The sequence below is a fragment of the Thunnus albacares genome, chromosome 5 (assembly GCF_914725855.1).
Source record: "Thunnus albacares chromosome 5, fThuAlb1.1, whole genome shotgun sequence".
Taxonomy (NCBI): Eukaryota; Metazoa; Chordata; class Actinopteri; order Scombriformes; family Scombridae; genus Thunnus; species Thunnus albacares.
In genome coordinates, this window is record NC_058110.1 from 11,907,958 (window position 1) to 11,933,937 (window position 25,980).

A 25,980-nucleotide genomic window follows, 5' to 3' on the forward strand; every position below is an offset into this window, starting at 1 on the left:
TTGTAAACTTTTATTAGTTTCTTAGATAAAATATTTTCAATAAGGTTTGACCAGGAAACACAAGAATACTCTGGTTTATCTAAATTAAGGAAATAGAATTTGATCCATTCTGTAAAAGACTAAAGTAACAAGAGAAAGAAGCTTTTTGCCATCATCATTTTACAATATTTAGTCTGGTTTTTACTACTTCATTGTTTTTTAAAATTTTCTTTTTATTTGATCATGAGCATCTTTTCTTAATCAGGCAACTTTTGGATATTCACACAGTACTGCACATATAAAACCGTCTTTTCAGTGATACTTAACCAAATCTGACTCTGCTTGATTTGTAATTTTGTGGTTTCACTCAAGAGTGAGTTTAAAACCGATAAATTACAGATAATTTGGATAGATGTCTTGTTTTAAGTGGATTCCCTCAAACCTGGTAACAATTATGTTTCTGCAGCTGTTGTTAAATAATGTTCCAGCAGCAGAAAAGTGACACAAATAATTCATGAAATAAAACCTAATACAAAAGAATATTTTCTCACTGAGCGTCCGCTTTAAACAAAAAGCTAAAGCTAAACCGCTGCCACTTACATCACAATCAGTACACGACTCAAAACGAGAATCTCAGAGTCAAATCAAATGTAATTAAAACCACATGTTACAGAGTACGATTAGATTATGTGAATCATTACTGATCATGTGAAATAAGGTCATATCAGGACGGGAAAAACAAAGTGAGCAGAGGAAGTCGATGCCTTATTATCATTTAACATAACAGCTTACTGAAAGTGGGAAGAGACCTTTGTTTTCTTTTGAACTGTAGTTTATGGTCAGACACCCACAACTAATGCAGCATGTTTAAAGCCTTGTTGCTGCTGCATAAAACAGGATTTAAAGGGTCAGTCTACCCAAATTACAAAAAAAAAAATAAACCCCCAATCCAACATTATGCCATTTTTATTTAATGTTTGTTTTCAAAAGTTAAAAAGTTATTATTGCGACATGGTTATTGTACAGAAGAAAATGCTGCCCCGTATCAATCAAATACAGGAAATACTATCTGTAAATCAAACATGATGTGATTTCATAAATGGTTACTTGCACGTCACTTCTTTCCATTCACATTTTTCGAACACATGCTACTTATCTTATCATGTTTTACTTTGAAAAGCTGTGACTAACAGAACTGCATGGAAACTTTTTCATATTTTTCTAGGATCTGATACAGCGGAGATTTAGGATGTGTGTGTGTTTTTTTTCTCCTAGAAAATGATAAAATTCTGGTCCATTAGTCCCACTTTTTCTAACCATATTTTTTTTCTTTTTTTTTAGCTGTGCTGTCCTGACCAGATCCCAGCGTGGACCCAAAGCTCGTTTTGGTGGGTGGGATTGTAACGGAACCCATAATGCAGCTGTGATTCTGAGCTCCAGCTGGTTATGGGGTCCGTTTCCATCCCACGATGCACAGGACATCCTGAGCAGACAGGCTGATGGCAAACACTTCACACTTCACCCTTCAATCAGCGAGAAGATCCGGGAACAGGGCATCCTACTTCCTACCACGAGTCATTCATCACGTCCTCACTTTTAACTTTTGACAATTACTTCACGCTCTTTCCAGTAAAAACTTTATTGTTCCACAAAGGAAAAACAAACTTAAAACAATAAAACACTCATAACAGTATTAAAATATCTACAGTAAAAATACATATCTCAGCCTCTTTAACCTTTAGTGTTCCCACTCTGACTCATAAAAGCTACAGTAGCGTTAACTGCTCACTGCTTCAAATACTCATGATCTATTTAAGGTGGAGTTTTGTTTCTGTCAAACACATAAGGAAAGTGAAACTAAGCCAGTAATCTTTCTTTTACTGCTTTATTGCCATGTTGAGCAGGGAGCACTGATGTGTAATGACTCTTAATTTGCCTGATGCAGCAGGTGTTTTTCCTCAATGACACGTTTTCTCCCGGATTGCTAACAAGAGGAAACGCAACCGGGAATTTCGTGTCAGCCAAGAATGACACCTATAACTGCGTCTTCTGGGCCCTCTGTGAATTATTTTAGATCCTCAGTCTGTTATCTAACTGTGTAGTATTTGTATATGCGGATATTTCAAATAAATACTTGAAATTTAAACTGTATCAGTACATTATTCTTACAATAACCATCACCATACGATATTTATGACCTGTGCTACAGACACACAACCACTCATGAACCACTGAAGAGCAGCTTTTCTTCTTCTTCTTCTTCTTCTTCTTCTGCAGTGGTGTAGTTATAGCTTACTCTGGTTTCTTCTCCCTCCGGGGAGCATTAACTAAAACATATTTACATCAGTGTTTGACACAGCAACGCTTTCTCTCAACACCGTATTACAACAATGCTTTTATTTGCTAAGGAGTTTAGTTCATTTCACACAAGCATGCTGAGCTGAGCTGAGCTGAGCTGAGGTGATAAGAGGAACACACCCATCCATATGTCAGATACTCCGGTACATTTTTTGGGACTTAGTTTTCCTCTCTGCTGCTAACTGAAGGTTATGATCACACTGTGGGTGTTAAGTCTTCAATTTTAGATTTTCAGCCTCACATGACACAGATCTGATGTTTTTTTTTTATTTTTTTAATCAAGCCTGATCTGCACCACATAGACTCTGAACACTCTTGTCATAGTTTAGTTAATTCACACATTCAATGATTTCAAAGCATGTTTTGAGTCAGTGGAGTCAGAAAAAGGTGTAATATGTAACATGCCTTTCGATTATTGGTTATGTTTTGATATTCTCTACACTAAGTCATAGTCTAGGAGCCAATTAAAATGACTTCTTCATTTGGGCTTTATAGTTCTTGAATTTAGATTTTTTCTTTTTGTATATCGCGTGCAAAACTTACATTATTAATATGCATTTTACAGCTTGTTTTGGGAAGTGGAACAATGGTGATACAGTAGACTATTAAAGTGCATTGCTCCATTTAAAATAGTGTTTTGTTATTGTTCCTCTGCACTTGTGTGTTTTCAGCTCCACTGTTAGTTATTGTACGAGCAGCGAATCCGAATAGAGCGTGAAGAGCTGTAGTGTGAACAGTGTTGAGTTTAAAGGCAAAGGAGAGATGATGTCAGTGAATTATTTTTTTCTTACATTATTGAAAAATACAGTGAAAATAAAAGGAGTGTGGGTTTAGGCACTGGTCAGCTGGAGGAGGAGAGAGACAGAAGTGTTCCCTAAACCTGAATAATCCTGTCGTAGGCCCGCCGTCACTCACACAGGAAGAGTCAGTCAGGGGCCCGAAGGTGCTGAAGGTGAGGGGAACCTGGAGAGTATCCTGTCCACCAGCTCCAGGTGTCTCTCGTGGTTTTCTCGACTGATCCTTTCATGCATGGCTGTGAGCTGACTCATTAGATTGTTCTGCATTTCCTTCTCGTGGTCCATTAACCTCTGCAGCCGTGCGTCCTCCTGCGCCTGCATGGCGGCGTCCATCTCTCTGAGCTGGGTGACCGTCGCCGACACCAACGTGGAGACTTGCTCCATCACCGTTGTTTTCCTTTTCTTAGATGGAACCGTGTACGCTAGAAGTCAAAGACAGAGAGCAGCCTGTCAGTAACAGGATTTATCTGTGTTTTAACAGACTGGACTTGAAATAAAACAATGACTATGATAAATAATTAACTAGTTGAAGTTAATTTGATGAGTCATATCAATATATATCATGTTAAGCTCCATTTCATACATTTGCAGGTTTGTAGCTCTGAATAGCAACAAGAGTTACATCAGTAAAAAGCAGACGATCATGTTTACCCACCTGACTGATCTGTGTGTCGTCTCCATTAGGATGTATCAGTATGATGCTCGTTACAGCAAGGTCAAGAAAATGAGTTAAATATACGAATTGGCTGTGACTGTCCCACTTGACCAGAGAACGCACTGTGATCAAATCTAGACAAAAACAGTATTCACATAAACATGAGGCTTACTGTTTAATTAAGGTTTTGTTTTAAGATTTAATCAATTGGACCAAACGATTACTAGCTCATATGTGGGATTTAACTCACCGCAAACTCTGGAGTTATCTTGTGAGAATTTAAGCAAAACAAACATGTTTCATTACACATAACTTTAGTATCTTTAAAGGGTAGAAAGAGTAACTCGTTCTGTGGCAGCAGTGCACAACTTCAGCGGTTTCTGAAATGTTTTGATGACTCCACTTGATAAGAGTTAATAGTTTCCTTCAGGCAGTTTGGTATACTGTTGCTAAGAACTGATGTGTCAAGTTTTTGCCTAGTCATAGCACATGGTGAGTGGGTTTCCAGACAAAGCTGGGATGCTGTACAGAGACTGGTGCAGCAACCAAACCAGCATATTTATGGGCCAATATAAGCTCCATGTTCAGCAACCTACCCATCAGATTTCTCAGCATGAAGATTGTTAACTGAAAAGGTGTCCGTGGAGGTGATAAGGCTCTTGGTAAAGTTTCCTTTTTGTGTGTGATGTGAAAACTTGCCAGTTATAGTTCAATCATTATAGGTCAATGTTTTGAGTCACGGTTCTCCTTATCTATGGTTTTTATGAGTCAGAATGACGTTTATACAGCTTTTGAATTGACGTGGATCAGTGGTTCTCAATCTTTTCCACATCAAGGACCCCTAAACTGACGCAAATTAGACCACAGATTTTATCCCAAGGTCCCCCATCTGATAAGATTCTTGCCTTTAGATGTTTTACTACACAGTGTATGAAACCCATGACCAAAACAGTCATACATTCTCTCACTGTGTTACTTACAGATGGAATTATGATGAAAATAAATTAAATGATTGCTGGGAATCCCCTGGAACCCCCTCAAGGACCCCTGGGGGTCCCTGGACCCCACTTTCAGGGCCACTGACTTGGATTCTGTCAAAATAAATAAATAAATAAATACTATTTCTGAACCAGTACAGGACGTCTTGATTGGTCGTTCAAACGTCTAAATCTTAGCTGGGACGGTTCTTATCTGTGGTTTTTGTGAGTCAGGATTAATTTTGAAGCATTTAAAATGACTTGGGTTCTGTCAAAATAAATAAATGCTGTCAAACTCCAACCCGGGACTTCAGGTCACATGACCCTGCACGTCATCCAGATATAATAATAAACAGACACTTACTGATGGGCTGTAAGTGCTCTGATGAACTGTACTGCTCCTCGTCGTCCTCCGCCTCTACTGGACCCAGATGTTTGTGGATCTCCCCGTCGTCAACTTCGTCCCAGAGGCTGACGACAACCTCCTGATGCTCCTCGCTGACGGCAGGCGGTGGTTGAGGAGGTGGTGATGGAGGTGTGGGTGCAGGCGGGGGGCTAGGACTCCGGTTCCGTTTAACCGGGTTTCCTGCGGGCGCGTTTGAGAAAACCCGGTGGCACTGCTCATAAAACGGCCAGTCGACGCGGGCGCTCCCACAGCGGGTCTTCTGCTGGTGGTACTTGGTGTACTGCTTCCTCAGCGCCTTCAGTTTGCTGATCACCTGCATGTGCGACCTGTACACCCCCCTCTCCGCCAGCAGTCTGGTCATCCTGTTGTAAACTACAGAGTCCTTCACCGTCCCCGTGATCTGGTTGCGGATCGCCTCCGACCCCCGGATGGTCAAAAGTTCTTTAATTTCATTTTCCTGCCAGTTGTGCATCTTCTTTTGTGGAAAAATCCGTCGCTGAATCGTCTCAACTTATTATAAACACCTCCCTTGTATATTTGCGCCGCTAACGTCATATTTCTGTGCCGGAAGAGGACGTGCTCAAAGATCGTCTATTCTGGATCACTCACTCTGTAGCTAAAAATTACTTTTAATGTAAATATTCAAAACAATTATCCACATAAACTTTTTGCCATATTAGTTATTTATCAATAAGTAATTACAATGTGTTACATAATTGAATAAAACACATGATAAAAAATGGCAATAAGTAACAATATTATTTGATACTATAGATTAAAGGACGGGTTCACAGTTTTTCAAGTCTGTCTTAAAGCAATAGTCAGGTTCCCAAATGAAGATTAAAAAAGGTTTAACTTGACCATTAAAAGATTTAGCCCCAGTGCTGACACCTCTGTCCAGTCAGGGTGCCGTCCCATCTCCAGCCAGCCTCTCACCAGTGCCAGGGTTATGTCAGCCTCCTGCTGTTGCAGCGTGGACAGCCGCCACCGTTGGCATCATCTGGTCCCATTCCTCTTGTTGCTGGCAGTAGTGGCACTCCAGTGCTGCACAGGGGTGCCGGGAGAACAATGATGTCACCCCACCCGATTGTGGATTTCAAAGTCATATCCTTAAGGGGCGTCCAGCCAGTGGGCCAGCTGGTCCTTAGGGTGCTTAAAGTTCTGGAGCCAGGTAAGAGAGGCGTGATCGGTGCAGGGGAGAAAGTGGCTGCCGCATAAATACAGCCAGAAGTGCCGTAGTGCCAGGACCACTACTAGCAGCATGCATCAGGTGACACAGTAGTTCTTTTCCCCCCAACTCAGGGCGTGACTGAAGCAGGCCATGTCAAGCTCTTCATCTCCTCCCCACTGGGAAAGGACAGCCCCAATCCCCACGTTGCTATGATTGGTGTCCACGATGAAGGACTGTTGGGCATTGGGGCCTTCAGTGAGGGTCGCCTTGAGTCAGTCGAAGGCTGTCCAATGGTCGGCCCTTGTCTGTTCTGTTTGTTTGTGCAACAAACAAAAACAAATGATATTCACTTTAAATACCATAGAACTAAGAAAACAGCAAAAATGAATACAGGAGAAAATCAGTATTAATAAAGATTATTATTATTATTAAGGATTATTAAAGACCCCAGCCACCTCAACCATGGACTTTTTTCAGCTGCTACTGTCTGGACATCATTTTCTACCAGGCCAACAGGCTTATGAACAATGACACTGACGACCTGCCTGATGTCACACACACATACATAAGAATACATATACGTACAAACACATACAATATATACATATAGATATTTATTCATATATTATACGTAGGGCACACACATACCGCACTTGACATACATACTCTTATTACTATTGCTTTTACTATTTTAAATATTTCTTTTTTTTGTCCTTACTGCATTGTTGAGGAGATTTTCACACTTTTTATACTTGTGGAATGAGATGTAACAATAAAGAAACTTGAAACTTGAAACCAGTAGCAGTATCAGTGATATTACTCACAGCCCTTCATGAGCTCCGGCACTGATATTAGCCTGGTGATGAGGCCTGGCTGCAGTGAGCGTTCCAGTTCATCCTAAAAGGTGTTGAGGTTGAGGTCAGGGATCTGTGCAGGCACACCTGGCCTGATGCATAAGCGCCTGCTTAGGGCTCCCAACATGAGGAGGCCCCCCACAGGGCTGACTTACACTGTCTCAAAATGTGGGAATCCCTCTTAACTACAGTACAGTACACTGTAGCGACAACCAGTACTAGGAACCCCCCCCCACTAAGGGGTCCCATCTTATTGGTGTCTCTGTGAATCATAGACGCAGGTTTGTTTGCATTGATCACTATGAAAAATAGAGGAATTATCTATCCGAGAGTGAAAAAAGAAAGAGAAAGAAAGAGGAGGATGAGAAAAGAAAGCAAGACATTAAGTGGAGCAGATATTTTTTTTCCAACTTTATGTTTATTGGGCAAAGTTAAACAAACACACATCCCAGTTCTTACATTTTTCCTTTTAAATTCTACTAAGTAGAAATCCAGAACTTGTGTCTGTATCGATTTCCTTTACTTCCCTGTCCCTCTCCTCCCAATTTTACGCCACTTCCCCAACCCAACCAACTATTTATAATCAACTCTTTCATCATCCATTCTCTCGATCAACCAGTTTGCATGCTCCACCTCTACTTTCATCCACACACATATTCAAACACACACCCCTACACATACAGATCTTCATCTCAACTGTCATCCACTGCCCTCATCACTTATATGGGACAACACTATCCAGAAACAGTGTCTTTATAAAAACATTAGTTACCCAATAAAAACAGGCACAACAAACAAAAAATAAGTAATATACACACCAAAAATAATATAAAAACCATAACACTTACGTTAGCAGCCGCAATTACCCAACACATCACCAGAAAGCTACTTACAATATAAATTGATGAAACGCAAAAGTTTTCCAAGCACGCTTATCTCCATGCCTGCCCCATCACTTCTAGCCAAGGTGATCATTGGTCTGAGAATTGTGCATTTTGCAGTCTCGACATGAAAATTATTTTCTTTTTTATTCCTTTAACTACTGACTGCCATTTGTCATAGGTTGGTGGGTCTTTTTTCAGCCAGCTCAGTGTTATTGCTTTCTTGGCAGCTGCAAGACGTATATGCAGTAAGTTTATCTTTTTCCTGCTCATCACTGCTTCTGAGATGGTCCCAAAAATGGCCAGCAATGGGTCCCTGGTTAGTTGAAAACCAAATATTTTATCAAGTAAATAGGAGTGTGGGTTTAGGCACTGGTCAGCTGGAGGAGGAGAGAGACAGAAGTGTTCCCTGGACCTGAATAATCCTGTCGTAGGCCCGCCGTCACTCACACAGGAAGAGTCAGTCAGGGGCCCGAAGGTGCTGAAGGTGAGGGGAACCTGGAGAGTATCCTGTCCACCAGCTCGAGATGTCTCTCGTGGTTTTCTCGACTGATCCTTTCATGCATGGCTGTGAGCTGACTCATTAGATTGTTCTGCATTTCCTTCTCGTGGTCCATTAACCTCTGCAGCCGTGCGTCCTCCTGCGCCTGCATGGCGGCGTCCATCTCTCTGAGCTGGGTGACCGTCGCCGACACCAACGTGGAGACTTGCTCCATCACCGTTGTTTTCCTTTTCTTAGATGGAACCGTGTACGCTAGAAGACAAAGACAGAGAGCAGCCTGTCAGTAACAGGATTTATCTGTGTTTTAACAGACTGGACTTGAAATAAAACAATGACTATGATAAATAATTAACTAGTTGAAGTTAATTTGATGACTCATATCAATATATCAATGATATAATGTGTGTTTAAGCTACGTTACATACATTTGCATGTTTGTAGCTCTGAATATGAACAAGAGCAGACAATCATGTTTACCCACCTGACTGATCTGTGGGTCCTCTCTGTAGGTACCTTTCCATGTTCAATAAAGATCCACCTGGACCTAACTTCAAAAACACTTCAAATACTTCAAAAGTTTTGCTGTGCAACACACCTATGTGTGTTTTGTTTTGTATTTTTCATACAAAAACTTTATTTTAAAATCTTTAATAGGTTGAGAGCAGATAAAAAGACGTCCTCTGCACATAAAATCAATGTCATTGGCCATAATCAGTTTTTAATTGTTTAGCAATGATGTGAGTTTCATCTGGGTTAATAAAAGTTACGAAGGATTTATTATTGAGTCACATATCTTCATCATGGACGTATAATCTTCATACTTTGGGTCATTCATGTTTGAAATGAGCGAAGTATCGTCTCGCGAGAATACACGAAGTTCAGCACGAGAGTTGAGTACTGCGCCTGCTTGCTGAGTAGTTTGAAAGCAACAGAAACAGTACAGACACGGAGCAGAAATAAAGCTGTTAGGTAAGTTTGCGTTTATGTTGGCGTGTATATTCCGTAACGCTCATGTTGATGAAAAGTTCAATGACTTAGAGCCTCTGTTTTCCTTACAGAGTTCCCGACGAGGACTGTCAGCGACTGTTTACATCCTGGAGTTAGCATTAGCATTAGCCTGCTGCAGCCTCAGTGGAAACTGGAGAAAAGTGAATCAGATGGAATTAAAAGAGATAAGAGTTCAAACTGTTAGATTATCTACAAGAAGCTGTACTTTTGATGATCATCTTTTTCTGTGTTATTTATCCAAATAAAATACTGTTGCACGTCAATAGTGACTCAGTGTTTCTGTAAAAATGATGCATCTGCCTTGTATTAACTACGACACTCAATGTGTTTGGTTATATATAATTTTTTAAATTAGGATTATTTTGAAAGCGACACATTGTTGAGATGTATAACTGACGTCCAGGTCAGACAGGACGTTGATTGGACCATTTTAGAACATAAAGCATATTAAGTTGTTAATCTGGACATATAGGATGTATAAAGCTGCAGAATTCACACTACATAAACTTTAGCACAATAGATGAATAGGACCACTGATGATAACAACAAATTTGGCCAGGATGGACGTCCAGCTGATGGCCAGGTAACGTCCAGGACGTCGGCACAATTTCCATTTTGGAACTATTTCTGAACCAGTACAGGACGTCTTGATTGGTCGTTCAAACGTCTAAATCTTAGCTGGGATGGTTCTTATCTGTGGTTTTGTGAGTCAGAATTAATTTTGAAGCATTTAAAATGACTTGGGTTCTGTCAAAATAAATAAATGCTGTTAAACCCCAACCCGGGACTTCAGGTCACATGACCCTGCACGTCATCCAGATATAATAATAAACAGACACTTACTGATGGGCTGTAAGTGCTCTGATGAACTGTACTGCTCCTCGTCGTCCTCCGCCTCTACTGGACCCAGATGTTTGTGGATCTCCCCGTCGTCAACTTCGTCCCAGAGGCTGACGACAACCTCCTGATGCTCCTCGCTGACGGCAGGCGGTGGTTGAGGAGGTGGTGATGGAGGTGTGGGTGCAGGCGGGGGGCTAGGACTCCGGTTCCGCTTAACCGGGTTTCCTGCGGGCGCGTTTGAGAAAACCCGGTGGCACTGCTCATAAAACGGCCAGTCGACGCGGGCGCTCCCGCAGCGGGTCTTCTGCTGGTGGTACTTGGTGTACTGCTTCCTTAGCGCCTTCAGTTTGCTGATCACCTGCATGTGCGACCTGTACACCCCCCTCTCCGCCAGCAGTCTGGTCATCCTGTTGTAAACAACAGAGTCCTTCGCCGTCCCCGTGATCTGGTTGCGGATCGCCTCCGACCCCCGGATGGTCAAAAGTTCTTTAATTTCATTCTCCTGCCAGTTGTGCATCTTCTCTTTGTGGAATAAAAAATCTGGCACTGAAACGTCTCAACTCAATAAACTGTTATCTCAACTCAAACACCTCCCTTGTATATTTGCGCCGCTAACGTCATATTTCTATGCCGGAAGAGGACGTGTTCAAAGATCGTCTATTATGGCTTTTTCACTGTAGCTAAAAATTACTTTTAATGTTGTACTAAAAAGACTCAGAATATGTCCACTTGATTTGGCCAATTTTGACGGCGGAAGCCTCATATTAGCTTCAGATAAGCTTTTGAATATATTTTTGCACCAAAGAATTGTCCCCTGTCATCTACATTAAAAGTGTATTAGGAATTAATCTTTTAATTGTCAGTATGAACAGGAGGAATAATTACAACAAGCAAAACCTTTTTTAATGTTCATTAGGGAACCTGACTATTGCTTTAAGACAGACTTAAAAATGTTGAACCCGTCCTATAATCTATACTATTAAATAATATTGTTACTTATTGTAATTTTGTATAATGTTACATTAAAATATGTAACGCATTATAATTACTTGTTGGTAAATAACTAATATAGCAAATGGTAGCAGTTTAAAGGCACAATTGCTCAAAGATTTACATTCCACTTTTGTTTCCCAGGGCAGTGTTTCCCTGTTGAACAGCAGTGTAAAGATAATAACAAAGAGAGGGAAATTTGCACTAAAAATGTTGTAACTTTGGAAGAAATCCACTTAATGTAAACTGTAAACTAGACATTAGACAGACCTCAAAAGTTGTAAACCTATCCTTTGAGATAACACATTATTGATAATCTATTATCTGCTCGGACTGCAACTAATGACTCTTAATTGATTTTCTCAATTAATCATTTGGTCTATAAAATGTGCCACATTTAGTTTGTTTTGTGTGTTGTACCCCAGCAACCCCAACCATGGTCTGTTTCAGCTGCTCCTGTCCAGACAGCTTTTCCATCAGACCACCAGGTTTCTGAACAATGGACACTGATAGCTTGCAGCCTGCCTGATATCACACACACAAAAGAAAACATATATGTATATACACAAACATATAGATATTTATTTGTATATTATAGGTAGGACGCACACACATACTGCACTTTACATACATACATGCACTCATATGTTTTATACACTTCTTGTTGTTTATAGTGGTATGATAATATTTTTACACATGAAAGGGCCTTTTCCAAGCTATTTCCACACAGTTGAAAGCACACTAATGTCTAAAATATGACTGTATGCTGTAGCATTGAGATTATCATTCATTATGGGGTCTAGCATAAACCAGAAAAACAGCATTAGACCATAGACTGTATATAAAGATCCTCATATACAGTCTATGATCTGGACAGACATGTATGTGTCCACATGAGGCTACTTTTAAGTGTAGTTCAGGTTGCAGTTACTCTGCCTCACACTGGAAGGCGCTATTAGGTGTAATCCACTGGTCCAACACGGATATTCACCTCGGAAGAAACACAGATTGCGCTTCACTGGTTCCGCAAAGGGAAAAAACAGCCAATGCAGTCCTCCTTTACAGCCAATATCTGACATCGATCAGTTATCAACCGTACTGCTGCAACATCGACTGTCATTGTGCAGCGTTGAGGCTTACAATAGCCTGGATCGGGACACACCAGGGTGAACAAATTGTAACAGAAAACAGGAGCATGGCGGGGATGTGCTGATAGCCTGGTAGCAAGCTCACCTGTTTGTGTTGTTGGTGGTGATGGAGAATATCGAGGAGTCTTCGCCCCTCCGGATCACCCCTACAGTCCGGGCGCTGAGCTCAGCACTGCGGGGGAAACGTGAAAATGTCCCCGATTCCAGCCAGGGAAGCGGCGACAGGATCTTCCCTGACCCGGAGAAGCTTTGGTTTAAGGAGAGCAGCGCTAAAAACCTCCGAAACAGGGACTTCTTGTCGCCGACCACGATGCTTCACACGCTGTACGCGGACGGGCAGGTTGGTTTGACTGATACCTGTTGTGTTTGTCAGCATTTATAGTGGCTTTAATTCTTATTTATCGGTGTTTTACGTCGAATTGCGTTCAATTAGATGAACCGAAACACATTTTAAAGACAGTACTCGCCACTGGACTACAACCTCATTAAACGGCTATTTTAAATGTTAGCTAGTTAACCTAACTTAAATATTTTGAGAGAAAGTCAACAAATGATTCTTCCGCCAAACAGTATAGTTCTTGGGCTGTAGCTAAAGGCAGGTGTGATGTTGTTGTGCACATTAATATTAACGGTTTCGAACGTGACTCGGCCAATGAGAACAGAGGACCGGAACTATCTGCTTTATAACGCCCAGCTGACTCCAACCTCCCGTTAGAAAAACCAGGCGAAGGCTGGCTTCAATTTCGCAAATCTCGAGCAAAAGACACCTAAAACCCGAAACCCAGAATACGTTTGAATGATACCGAGACAGACAAACCGTTGGACTGATAGAGGCCGCATCATGATCGACCAGACACTCAGCCTGCGGCAGTAATTATTAACCCATGAGTGACAGATACAATATGGGGCACAGCACAGCTGCAAACAAGAAGCTGGAACTGTGGTGGCGTAAAAACACAAGCAGCACGCCCTGTATGCTAATATCCACCATGCACCAGGATGCTTGGTGTTTTTGCATGCATTGCGTTGCAACATAAACATGTCATGATGGGTTTACCCACTAGAAATGCACTGATATTTTCCCACTGATACTGACAATATATCCATTTTAGTATTAGCAACATATGCATGTGAGAAACATGCAATTCTTTTCAGACATGCATATGAGCTGAAAAATCAATAACCTCAAAACAAACATGTTTACTGTGTTTCTAATTTCCACAGTAAACATGTCGCCTTTCAAATGAGATATTACAATATCAATTTCATGCCAATCTAGTGTATCAGACCATCTCTAGTACTTGACATACTGTATATGCACATCTCATTACCTGAATATCAGTCTTTTCCACTTATTTCTGTCTCTCTTCACTCACTCACACATAAACGTGTTCATGCTTGCATGCATGTGAATCTCTGATGTCTCTGTCCCTTTTTTCCACCTAGGTCCCTCCAGCAGTGATGTCCAGGGTCTTGTCCCTCCGTGGCAGTGGGGTTCTCCCTGTGGCTGGTGGGGAGGTGATGGGTGAAGGGCTGAGGGTGAGGGTGGACCGGGCCGCAGCCTTCAGGGCCGTCCTGGCGGGTGGAGCCACAGAGTACCTGACACCATCAGGTCAGAGGCAGGGCTGTGTGGTGCTCAACTGTCCTGCCCTGCACCCTAAACCCAACACACCCACTCCTGACACACTGACTCTGGGCCAGCTGAGGACTGTTCTGTTGGCTGACCACATGGGGGCGCTGCTGAGAAGACAGGGGTGAGTCTGGGGGTAAATTCCAGCATGACAGGAGGGTCTTGTGAATGGAAAATATGAAAGGAAATGCTCATTTGATCTGTAGGGCAGATATATGTATATGTTTGTTATAATAAAATACAAACAAAGCACATATTTACTCTCCCTTTCATGATTCTTCTACATCTATTCCCTTTGATTCACTGTCATCCATAACAAAACGCTCTTTTCTTTCTCTTTTTACTTTTTTTGTCATGGCATTTCAGCATTGCTGAAACAATAAATCAGTCACCAAAAATGTGGAAAACCCATTAACTGTCATTTATCAAGGAAAACTGTCAAACATTTGCTGGTTTTAGCCTCTCAGACGTGAAGATTTGTTGGTTTTCTCTTTTATATCAGTGTAAATTCTAAATCTTTGGATTTAATAATGTTGGTCAGACAAAAATAGTATTTTGAAGATGTTATCTTGGGCTTTTTGAAACTGTAAAGGGCATTTTCCAGTATATTTGGATATTTTGTACTAATCAATTAATCAGTGATGAAAATAATGATTAGTTGCAGCCTGAGGTGAAACATACTGATGTAAATCTACTCACCTGTCTCAGATTTTCAGTGTCCTATTGCCCCACGCTTCCCGAAGACAGCGACATCATCACCTTCCTCCGAACTCTGGGCCTCGATTGGCCGACATCCCCGGCCAACTGGACTAATGAGCAGCGTGAAGAGAAAATCCAGGAAGCGCTGGAGAACTCCCCGTACAGAGAGAGGGAAAATGAGAGAGGCAGGAGGACCAGCGGAGGAGGAGGGAGGAAGGCAGAGGACGGGGAGAATGAGGGAGCGCTCAGGATCAACCTGAAACGAGTTTTCCAGGAGGAGGGGCTGCTGGGATATGACCCCAGTCTTGGCACCTGCACAGGTGAGGCCACCATGGGGCATGTTTGATTCAACTGTTAATTTTGAGAATCTACTACTGTCCATTTTTTCTGCAGTTAATGGTTATATTATAACGATGTGTTGGTCATTTAAAAAGCAGAACTATCTTTCTGTCTGGCCCACTATGTCAAATTATGTCAATATACATACATATATATATACATCAGGCAGTCAGAGATGCTGCCATTGACCACTTAAAGGTTGTACATCAGTTAAACTATCATTATTTTTCCTTCTTCTAGTTCTTCATGTCTTTATTTAACTCTGACCAGCATTAAAATCACTTAAAAAGTCAGTTTACACAAATTACAGGCAAACATATTTCTCACTTAGCTCTGGTGGTTTCTAGCCGTGCTGATTACGGTTTTATGTGCTGAGGTTTCAAAATATCTTTTTCTGAGATTTCTGCTTTCCACCTCAAATACTGAAATACTGAAAAAAAGTTCCGGGCCGGGCCGGTGACTAAATATCTTAATAGACAGATATGTGAGTGGTATCACCTAACTCTTTTATGAAATGCCAAACTATTCCTTTAATAAAGTGTTGTATGTGTTACTGTAGCTTTAGGTAAGAGAAAAGTTAGCAGGATAACATACTGTTGGTACTGTATATTTGCTGGTAACAGATTGTTAATATCTCATCTGTTTCAGTGCACAGAGACAGTGTTTCCCACCTGGCCCAACTGGACGCAGCCACAGCCGACTGCACAGTGAGATGCATGCAAATATGCAGCATACAAACACACTGAACTCACATACAAAGCCTTTATACAGCACTATGCAAACACGAACCAACACATGGATACACAGTGATGTTTGTCCCCTGTTGCTACCTTTGATGATTCAAATACACCTTTTAAAATTCTTATGTAAAAAAAAACAGACAAACAAAGCATTGATTTGGATATCTTTGCTGCCTTTTTCATAGGTAGCCATGGCAACAGCGTTACATGTAACTTCTTGTCAGGATGAATTCCGCCAGCAGCAGATTGCGATGCTGTGGAGAGCCAGCGGAGCGACACATACGCAGGTATCCACATACACACACACAAACATGCACACACACACACACACACACACACACACACACACACACACACACACACACACATACACACACAATCATTTAGAGCAGTTTGTTCCTATTTTTACCTGTTGTGCTCTGTGTGTGTTTGCAGAGACATTTGGTGTGTGGACCTGTGAAGACTCCTGGATCTCACCTCACTGCTGCACAGTACTTACAGTAAGACTTTCTTTGTGACTTTGCTCAGTGATATGTTTTTTTTTCTCCTCTTCTGTCTGTTGTCATCATTTCTCTCTTTGTCTTCAGGTTTTCTCTTTCCTCTTCACTCTCTCGTGTCCACTCGTCTTCCCCGTCTCTTTTTCCATCACAGCTCTTTCTCTGCCTCCACTCGCCCTGCCCAGCTCTCCACCAGACATACTGTTTATTATCACGAAAGACACTCTTATTGAGCTCTTCTCCGCACTGTAAAATTGCAGCTCTAATTAAATTTAATCAAAAGAACACTAGTGGGCGTTGATGGTGCTTTTCTTCATCCTCGTGTTGTAGCTGTATGTTTTTAGCCCAGTCGTCTGTGTAAATGAGGCTTCGATTGTTTCTGTCTTCCCACTCTCCTCCAGGCTGAGAAGAGGTCAAATGAAGGAGGCCTCAGAGATGAAGTATGGAGATCAAGTAGAAGGTGTGTGTGTGTGTGCATATAAAAGCAGTGTGTATGTGTTGAAACTGACTGATACAAATTACTATTAACTACAGATGAAATGAATTAATTGGGGTGAATGCCGCTGCCGCCTCCTCCTCTTGTAGGTCAGACGTGGGATGACATCATCAGGGTCATGACCTCTGCCACCGTCAGATTTGAGCTGCTGTCAACAGTCCACACCAGTCCTGTGAGTCTCCAGTGTAGCTGCGCGTTCGCACCTGAATGTGTCATGTAGCTGCTGATGCGCTACGCGTGTGTTCACGAGTGTGTGACCTCCCCCCCATAGTGATTATAATATGACTTCACAAGTTTTTTAATTATAAATTCTGTTCATGCAGAAACGTCCCTTTTACACTGATGGCAGTTTCCTCTGTGACATAATTAGTTGAGTCAGAATGATTGACAGCTGTCTGTTTAGGTGACACTGGACGTCCAGAGGGAAGGAAGTGTGTCCACCAAAGGCCCGAGAGGAGGAGTGTTTGTGATGTATAACTGTGCCAGACTGCACACTTTGTTCGACAGCTACGAGAGAGGAGTGGGGAAGGGTGAGAGACGTGCTTTGCATTTCTCAGATCAACAACATTACAGATAATCAGATCACTGTGGTCTGGCAAGTTCCCTGAAGCTCAGAAGACAAAAATAAACAATAAACGTAATAAAAAGTGTAAAATGCAGGACAATCTTTTCCACATTAGTCTTAGTTATTTATGGGAATTGTCTCAAATTAACATGATGTTAAAATGCCACAGAAATGATGAATAATACAATTCTAATCATACAAGAATGATAAATATATATATATTGTTGGGACTACAGTTCGCAATACAACTATTTTTGTGTCGTCGTTCTAAATTTGGTGTTTTACACTAAAGAAGCCAAAACTAAAAAGTAGGTCGAAAACTGAAGCCACAGACATTTTCAGTGCTGTGAAAAACATTCTGACATTTACATATCAGGAGCCTGTATGTGTGTGTCAGACTCACAGGAGTATAGAGTTGCGATGCATCGTTATGCATTGTCCAGCTTCTCAAATGTGAAGTTTTGCTGTTTTTCCTTTTCATATATGACAGTTAATTGAACATCTTAACATTTTAGACTGATAGACAAAACAAGCAATTTGAAGACGTCACTGTGGCCTCTGAGAAACTGTGAATGCCATCATTCACTATTTTTAACGTTTCATAGTTTAAACGATAAATCGACTTATTGTGAAAATAATCAGCAGATTAATCAAGAATGAAATAATCGTTAGTTGCAGCCCTGTAGAAATATTACATAAAGTGTAAGAAGTGTACATGGAAAAATAAATACACTACAGAGTTTAAGATTATTATTTACTGTATAACAAGCTTGCATGTGTATTTATGTATTTTGTCTGCAGGTCTGTACCCAGAGATCCCTGATGGCTCTGAGTTAGACTTCTCTGCTCTCAAAGAAGAGGTAAAACTTTATTCTGTTCTCTGTCTCTCCTTTAATTCCCTTAGCTTTTATTTTTCTTTCTTTCCATTATTATAAACTGTCCACTTTATAAAAGTCCTCGCTGTAACATTTCAGTTTTCATCCTGTCTCTGTGTTTCGACTGGCAGGGCGAGTGGCTTCTCCTGTTCAATTACCTCATACCGTTCTCCGAGCTGCTGGACCAATCAGGACAGGCGTTAGACTGTGAAGGGGGAGGAGCCAGAGTCAATATTAAAACTGAACAGGTCGGAGAACTTAAATGAACAAATTAGTGATCAGTAGCGGCAAGTCTGATGTTGAGATGTTTATGTAACTCGTATGTGTGTTTGTGTTCCTCAGATCTGTAAATTTCTGGTGTCTCTCAGTAAAGACTTCAGCTCGTACTACAACAGAGTCCACGTGCTCGGGGTGAGGACGTATTTATTATAAGCACAAGAGATGTTATCTGTTACAGTTTCTTTATTATTGCGGGTGAATGTCTGTACAAATATATTCGTCTGGGTTTGTGTGCGTGTGAATTTGTGTTCCCTACACCATATAGAGATTAGTGTAGTAATAGTCCATTGCCCCGTCTGGCGACTTTTTGTCACTGACAGAATGTGATTACTGATGTCAAAAAATCATAAAAAACCCAGTTCACTATGAGGTCAGCAATATTCAATCTATTATCTCTCTCTTTTTCTCTCTCTCTCCTGAAATCCTGAAATCTCTTTATTTTCATTTCGTATTATCACCTCCTCCCTTTCTTTCTTTTTTCCCCCCAGGAGCCGTTGCCTCATCTCTTCAACCAGATGTTTTGTCGCCTGTATCTGTTGAGAGCGTTGAGAGAGCTCTACCACAGCGCTCTGGACACCCTGAACCTTCCCCCAATTAGGCAGCTATAGCCTTAACATACGTCGCTCATCCTGTAATCACTGTTAGTCCTACCTCCCCGCCCGCCACACACACACACACACTCACCTATATTTCGCATTTGTAGCCTCATCGCATACACACTTCATTAAGCGTTAATGAAAAATGTATCCAACTAAGACACATTCTCACCTTATTCATCTTTTCTGGCAACGTTACAATCTACAGTCTCTGGCTGTTACAGTCAGTTATAAGAGACTGTTCAACCTGCCCACGATGTAGCTCCTACAGCTCATCGTCAACGATTCCTGCGGCTGGACTTACCGTAACTGTTTGAATATTTGAAGGATGTCATTATGACCCATAAATCATGAAATGTGGAGTCAGTAAAGTCTGCGCTTTTTATCTAAAATGTTTGAGTGATTATGTGTGAGGTCAGCGTGATCTGGATGGAGTGATTTTCCTGGAAAATTTGATCTGTTTGCATGTTGTGCTTCACTTTGGATTAGTTGCTCTGTGGAGGGGAGAGAGGGAGGGAGGGAGGGGGGGGTTGAGGGGGGTATACCAATCATCAGAATTTTAACTGCAGCGTCAGAGTTTGTGAAAATATGATTTTCTCTGTCGGAGCCCCACTTTGTAATTTTTAACTCTGTAAAATCACACTAATCACAAGTCCTTTTCATTTCTTATTGACCATAAATAACCCAACAAACCTGAGACTTTTTAGTATGATTTTGGTGCCAAAATCCCACCAGTATCTTAACCAGAGTGCCCAGTTTAAACACCCCACCCACACTTTATTATCATTATTATCATAGTATTCCCCTGCTTAATGTCTCACAGTCATAATTGTTTCACCGTCTGAAGAAAAAAAAAAAATCGTACTTTTTAATGAGCCTTGTTCAACTGTTCATGTATGTTCTCCGACTTGTATTTATAAATGCCATACAAATATTTATTGTCAGTTTAAAAAAAAAAAGAGATGTGTACAGAATATATATTCTGCATATGAGTCTTAATTACTGTGTTCATATGATTGTTTAGAATCCGATTAGTCGCAGTTATCCTGCTTGACAAATACCTGATCTTCACTATCAGACATGTGCCAGAAATAACCAGTGTTTATAACTTATTGAGAGAAAGGGAGAGAAAAAAAGAACAGCGTTTAAGGCATCGTGCCACCAATTTTTAGGAAATGCATGAAATGGCATGAAAATAATATATGTGAAGAGTTTTATGCCAAAAATATTATTTATACATTTTGGTAGGGGATAAATAAAACATTGATCCTTGAGTATCTCTGAAATGTGAGATGTTGAGTTATCTGATGTCTGCTAAAATGTGCCATAGCTTGTTTGAACTTTCTGCTGTACATTTGTTTTTTTTTAAGTTGGTGTTTTTTCAATTTCTTATTTTGGAACAAAACAATTGTATCGAACACAAATCTCTTTCCAACTCACTTCTCACTGCATGAAATGTTCTCCGCAAATGTTGCTTGTCCCTGATTGGTTTATGGATTTTTTTTTTTAAGGATTTTTTTTTTTTTTTTTACATTTTGTTTGCTATAGAAGAGAGGAGGGGATGTTTACAATATGCTGATTCATTTATAGTAACTGTCTTGGTAACTTCCTCTGTAATTATCATAGTATTAAAGCAGGAGATGAGAAGAATGACAGGCTTTCTTTTTTTTTTCTTACCTCACTTACTGTAACACTGTCCTACTGTATCTACACAGATGTACATAGATAATAGATACAGTATGTTCGCTGTAGCCATTGGTGGGTTTCTCTTATCACCCCTCAGGCCTCCACATCTCTGACCTTCTTCTCCCATCTCTCATTCTTTTCTCCTTCCCTGTTGCCATCTATGTTCCCATCTCGCCACTAAGAGCCCTAAATATCCCTTTATCCTGTGCTGTGTTATACACTCACTGAGTCCTCACATACAGAGCTTAAGCTCACTTGTACTAATTTTAGTAGTGCTGGTTTTGGAAGCTTGGAAGTAGTTTACCGTTAATTTCCCTAAGGGAGATTTCTGAAAACCTTGATATGAGGTGTTGGAAACAGCTGGAAACCAAACAGCTGGAAACAAGATGACTGAAATGGACTTAAGCCAAGGATACAGGAGCCAAAATTATGCTTTTAAAGAAAGGATGAATTACTCATCCACTACAGACTTTTTAATGACATAATCAGTTTCCTTTTTTTGGTTTCAGTTGTAAAAATCTCTCTATGTCCTATAATTATTCTCAAATAATTCACTTCTTTTTTCTTAATTCCAAGGACTGCACATTTCTATCACATCTCTTTTAAAATATTAAGAGTTTATTTATGTTAATTTACTTCTATCTCAGCTTCACAGAACATTTCTAACTATCCTGCAGATCTCTATATACTCTTTGTCTCTGCCATCATGTATATTCACTCATCTGAATCTAAATAATACTGTCAAACTCTCTCCTACATACATCGGTCCGCCCACGGTTTCTGCATCTCTCCTGTCTGCAGTGATAAAATAACCATCAGACTCTATAGTCTCTCCTCCCATCATCCAACAGATGTACTGTACATACTGATACTGTTATTCTATAGATAAATCCGCTCACGCTCTACTGACGCACTCTGCCCTTAGGCCACATGGATCCAACAATAACGCACGCTGCATGGATAGACATTATATGCTGTTAACAGTGACCCATCACTGTGGATACAACCCCAGTAATGTGAAGTGCTATTTGTCTGTGCCCTTTTTCTCTGTTTACATCGCTCCCTCTCGCCCTGACTCCTAACTTGCTGTTTTCTTTGCTCCCATCTGCTGATCATCAGTTTCCACTTTTGGACCTAATTTGTAAAAGGAAGGTGGGCTCACATTTCTGCTCAGATTTTCTGTGATTTATCACAAGCTAAAAGTAATTTATTTTCATGAATTATCCAGGGTATTAATCCTGCAAACTTCAGTTTTTTTTTTGCTCTTATGAAATGGTTTTACCGTTTACTCCAGGACAAAGTTAGAGGCTGTTTTTCTAATTTATAAATGAGGCCTTCTGCTGACTCTGTTAAAACAGATGAACGGTACACTGTAAGTTTGAAATCCTATGCTGCTTTTTTTATTCAATTTCCTCCTGTATATCCACTGACAATACATATACTTACCATATATTACACATAATGCAGCTCTTATTTAATTAAAAACAAGAATAATCAGTATCAAAACAGTTAGCTTTGCTGCATTCAAATTGGAAATCCCTATTAGTTTAATATGTAATCACATACAGAGGCAAATGTGTGGTTATGAGTTTATGAAACATGATATATTCTCTATTTATGATGCCATCCACACCCAGACTTTTTTTTTTTTAAATCCTTTATTTAATTACATCCATGCATCATTCTTTTCTTCCTTCCTTTGCTTTTTATGTTCATTTCCTTGTTTAGTTTCTAATTTCCCAGCTGTCCCTCTAATTTCTCAATAGTTGTTTCCTTAGCTTTTTCCATTATTGTTCCTTCTTTACATTCAATCAGAAGAAAATAAACAAAGCAAGAAAAAAGGGTAGAAAGGTGGAAGAAAAATGATGAAGAAATAAACTTTATTACGAAGCAGGTGGTAGCTGGGAATGTATTATTTAAGAGGGTCCTGTATTTCCTCTCTCTCCACTCTATATACTCTCTCCTACTGTGCTATTATATGTGGACAACACACACACATGCACCAATAAATTTTAGGTTTATGAAAGTCAGTGCTGATCTGGACTTTTCCAGCTATGCTGCTTTACACGTGGAATTGAAAAAATATCGCTGACTACACCAACCTGTAATATTTGTGGTGTATATTATTTTGTTTTATTTACACGGGTCTGGATTGACACAAAGAGTCAGAGGCATAAGTTAACAGACATCATATGATAAATTAATAACTGGACTAATTGGTTCTGTTTTAATGAACTGAGCAGCTTAGACAAATCCGTTGATTGTCTTAATAATAATGCTATTAGTGGAGAATTTCAGCACGGTTAAGGTCACCAGCAGCAATTAGCATGTAGCCCAGATAGCAGACCATGCAGGCAATCATTGGAACCTCTAAACCTCTAAATTTCATGGAGAGAAGATGGTAACTGAGCGTTATTAGTTAATAATGTCTGCAGTAATCCTGTTGCACAGCTGATTCCTAATTAGCTCAACTTAACAATGAAGGAAATAAGATTTTAATTGTTCATTAAAATATCATTATAAGCTACTTAAAATAAATAAGAAGGTGATTATGCTGTAGAGGTATCTTCCTGAAAGGGTTAAGAATGAATAAATGAAAACAGACATCTGCCAAAAGCCATTTGAGTGCTCATGAGTCTGTGTTTAGGTGTTTTTTTTTAATTCTGGGTGTTGTTTGTCGTGAATTTTGTATCCTCAGAGTGTCAGAGTTACCTTTGTGTCAGTGGAAAGTCTCAGGCTCATTTTCCACAAACTTAGACCTCTATATTAGTTACTTGAATTGCCTAATTTGTCTTATCTTGAATAAAAGTGGGTCTACTGTGGTTTCTTGACTCTGGACTTGAATGTCCTGTTGAACTACTTTTTAACAAAATACAGAATCCCTACTTTATCAAGTATTGTAATTTTACCATTACATAAGGTGTTAGCACAATAAAGTAAACAATCTCACAATCTCCAGGGTTAAGATACCTTCCACCTGCTCTGGCTGTCAGCTTCTTCTCCCACCACAGCCAGGAGATGAGAGATGTCGGCCAACGTCCGAACCCACACAGTCATGACACTTTCCTGCCAGGACAGCACATATAGACCATTTCAACAAGAACCAATGTCACTTTGCTTATCATCCTGATGTGCTTGGCACTCTGGAGGATTGCAAAGTATCTCAGACAAAAATATCAGTTCATTAGGACGATCAACTTTTGCAGTTGAAATAATGGTCCAAACTCCTGACATTTACAGCCCTAAACGACGGGCGAGAACCAATAAATGTGGCAAGTCCACAGATCAGTTTAATGATGTGCTTCCTCCTTCCCACAACCTGTCCTGACCTGCAGTAATGAGCTGCCGTTTCTGTCTCTGTTATAGATGACGTAGTTCACAAATTCAGGCACACACACTTATCATTGTAAAATTCACATGCACTTTGGATGTTTAGCTCTTTTCCTTTTAACAAAGCAATTACAAAATGCTTTACAAAGCTAATCTGTGGACAAAATAAGCACATGGAGGTTTTAAAAATTGGAGTACAAGTTAGCAGGGGAAGGCTGGCATCTTTGAAGTTAACAGTAGCATAATCTTTATTTCCCAAATCAACAATACTGTATTTCAATAGTAAGAATGGCAAAGCTGCAGACTTGGCGTTTTGAGACTTCACTAGGACTCGATTACTCTCATACTTGACTTGCTTGAGATTTAAAAGCAAAGACATTCAAGTCAACAAGTCTCATGTTTTGACCTTGTTAATCTCCTGGAACAATAAAAAATAAATTAAACAGGGCCAGGCAGGCCTTTGCATAGCCACACATCCTGAATCATTAGTCATAAGCATTGAAGAGACCTGGTCTCAGTCAGTGGTGCAAAAACCACTTAAGACTCCTCTTGGACTTGTCTCAAATGACTTAAAGGTGCCCTGTGGAGTTTTTTTGTAAACAAACAAAAGTTATGTTTACATTGAGTGTTCCTCACTAAAACGTATTGTGGGTTCATCCACGTTTACTTGCATGCAGTTTTCTTCCTCCCTGCCTTTCCTGGTGCATTTCTACATTTTTTGGTGCGTTACAGCCACCTGTAGATAGTTGGAATAATGTGAAACTGTTGGCAGGACTGTGTACGAGGACACAGATGCACGAGACAAACCAAACGGGGACTCAAAAAAACTGCTTCATAACACTACTAGAGGTCAGAAACTCCACAGAGTACCTTTAAAAACAGCTCTGGTTGTGTAAGACTACAAAACACACAAACTCACACACGTACAGTACGTGCACGCATGCGCACACAAATACATACACACACACACACATGCTGTTCCCTGGCAGATGCAGTTGGAGACAGGTGGTGGGTTTAAGTCTCAAAGGAGACTTGAACTCAGTGTGGATGTGTGTGGATGTGTGTGTGTGTGTGTGTGTGTGTGTGTGTGTGTGTGTGTGCGTGTGCGTGTGTGTGTGCGTGTGCGTGTGCGCGTGTGCACATTTGCAGAGTCAGGTGATGAAGAGGTCACTGTTAGATTTTCTCATTTAGGGAATCATCTGTTATGCTCTCAGGGTCTGTTGTCTGCTTAGCAAGAGAAATAACACAGCTGTTTCCAGAGCTTTTCACTCATTGTTTTTGCATATTTACACACAGAGGATTCTTCAGTCTGAATATTCGATTATCAAGCATGGCTACACTGCAAATGCTTACAATGATGTAAGTAAGTAAGTAAGTAAGTAAGTAAGCTTTTATTTATATAGCACTTTTTAAAACACACAGTTACAAAGCGCTTTACAGACACATACACATGAAAAAGTGAAACCGATAGATTAATAAAATAGACAAACACAACACAGAGAGAAATCAACCAAACTGAAATAAAACAGGACATAGGAACAAGAAGGGAGGTCTATAGAAAGACTTGCCGATATAAATAGGTTTTGAGGCGTTGTTTAAAACAGTCCAAGGATTCGGCAGATCTAACAGATTGTGGAAGATGATTCCACAGAGTTGGGGCTAAGAATGCAAATACCTTTTGA

The 25,980-nt window shown here is 40.4% G+C and overlaps 3 protein-coding genes across 4 annotated transcripts; 1 reads left to right on the forward strand and 2 right to left on the reverse strand.

Annotated features, from left to right (window-relative positions):
* Positions 1–2,356: 2,356 nt before the first annotated feature.
* On the reverse strand, positions 2,357–5,759 carry LOC122983034. Its single transcript, XM_044352731.1, has 2 exons — positions 5,131–5,759; positions 2,357–3,556 (listed from the first exon to the last, which is right to left on the reverse strand). Exons 1-2 carry the CDS (start codon positions 5,642–5,644, stop codon positions 3,267–3,269), a joined length of 804 nt encoding a protein of 267 aa, XP_044208666.1. The 5' UTR covers positions 5,645–5,759; the 3' UTR covers positions 2,357–3,266.
* Positions 5,760–7,602: 1,843 nt separating this feature from the next.
* Positions 7,603–12,730, reverse strand: LOC122982580. Its single transcript, XM_044351971.1, has 4 exons — positions 12,652–12,730; positions 11,839–11,943; positions 10,432–10,945; positions 7,603–8,832 (listed from the first exon to the last, which is right to left on the reverse strand). The coding sequence occupies exons 2-4, from the start codon at positions 11,893–11,895 to the stop codon at positions 8,543–8,545; spliced, it is 861 nt and encodes a 286-aa protein (XP_044207906.1). The 5' UTR covers positions 11,896–11,943; positions 12,652–12,730; the 3' UTR covers positions 7,603–8,542.
* Positions 12,673–20,932, forward strand: dalrd3 (DALR anticodon binding domain containing 3). Of its 2 annotated transcripts, none has more exons than XM_044351969.1 (13): positions 12,673–12,906; positions 14,013–14,320; positions 14,905–15,215; positions 15,883–15,941; positions 16,160–16,261; positions 16,410–16,474; positions 16,873–16,931; positions 17,057–17,139; positions 17,371–17,497; positions 18,334–18,392; positions 18,539–18,655; positions 18,750–18,818; positions 19,175–20,932. In XM_044351969.1, the coding sequence occupies exons 1-13, from the start codon at positions 12,673–12,675 to the stop codon at positions 19,292–19,294; spliced, it is 1,713 nt and encodes a 570-aa protein (XP_044207904.1). In that variant the 3' UTR covers positions 19,295–20,932. The 2 variants fall into 2 exon arrangements, with proteins under 2 accessions (XP_044207904.1, XP_044207905.1); XM_044351970.1 differs by having other exon boundaries at positions 12,813–13,436.
* Positions 20,933–25,980: the final 5,048 nt, after the last annotated feature.

What these genes read in the sequence shown, in the direction of transcription:
- LOC122983034 (XM_044352731.1), bottom strand. Translation starts at nt 5,644, where the DNA reads ATGCACAACTGGCAGGAAAATGAAATTAAAGAACTTTTGACCATCCGG. An exon ending in AGAGCACTTACAGCCCATCA is followed by an intron (nt 3,557 to 5,130) that starts GTAAGTGTCTGT and finishes TTTGACTTCTAG; the next exon opens with CGTACACGGTTCCATCTAAG.
- LOC122982580 (XM_044351971.1), bottom strand. Translation starts at nt 11,895, where the DNA reads ATGGAAAAGCTGTCTGGACAGGAGCAGCTGAAACAGACCATGGTTGGG. An exon ending in CCATGGTTGGGGTTGCTGGG is followed by an intron (nt 10,946 to 11,838) that starts GTACAACACACA and finishes CACAAAGAGAAG; the next exon opens with ATGCACAACTGGCAGGAGAA. An exon ending in AGAGCACTTACAGCCCATCA is followed by an intron (nt 8,833 to 10,431) that starts GTAAGTGTCTGT and finishes TTTGTCTTCTAG; the next exon opens with CGTACACGGTTCCATCTAAG.
- dalrd3 (XM_044351969.1), top strand. Translation starts at nt 12,673, where the DNA reads ATGGAGAATATCGAGGAGTCTTCGCCCCTCCGGATCACCCCTACAGTC. An exon ending in TCTCTGCTCTCAAAGAAGAG is followed by an intron (nt 18,393 to 18,538) that starts GTAAAACTTTAT and finishes TTCGACTGGCAG; the next exon opens with GGCGAGTGGCTTCTCCTGTT. An exon ending in ACAGAGTCCACGTGCTCGGG is followed by an intron (nt 18,819 to 19,174) that starts GTGAGGACGTAT and finishes TTTTCCCCCCAG; the next exon opens with GAGCCGTTGCCTCATCTCTT.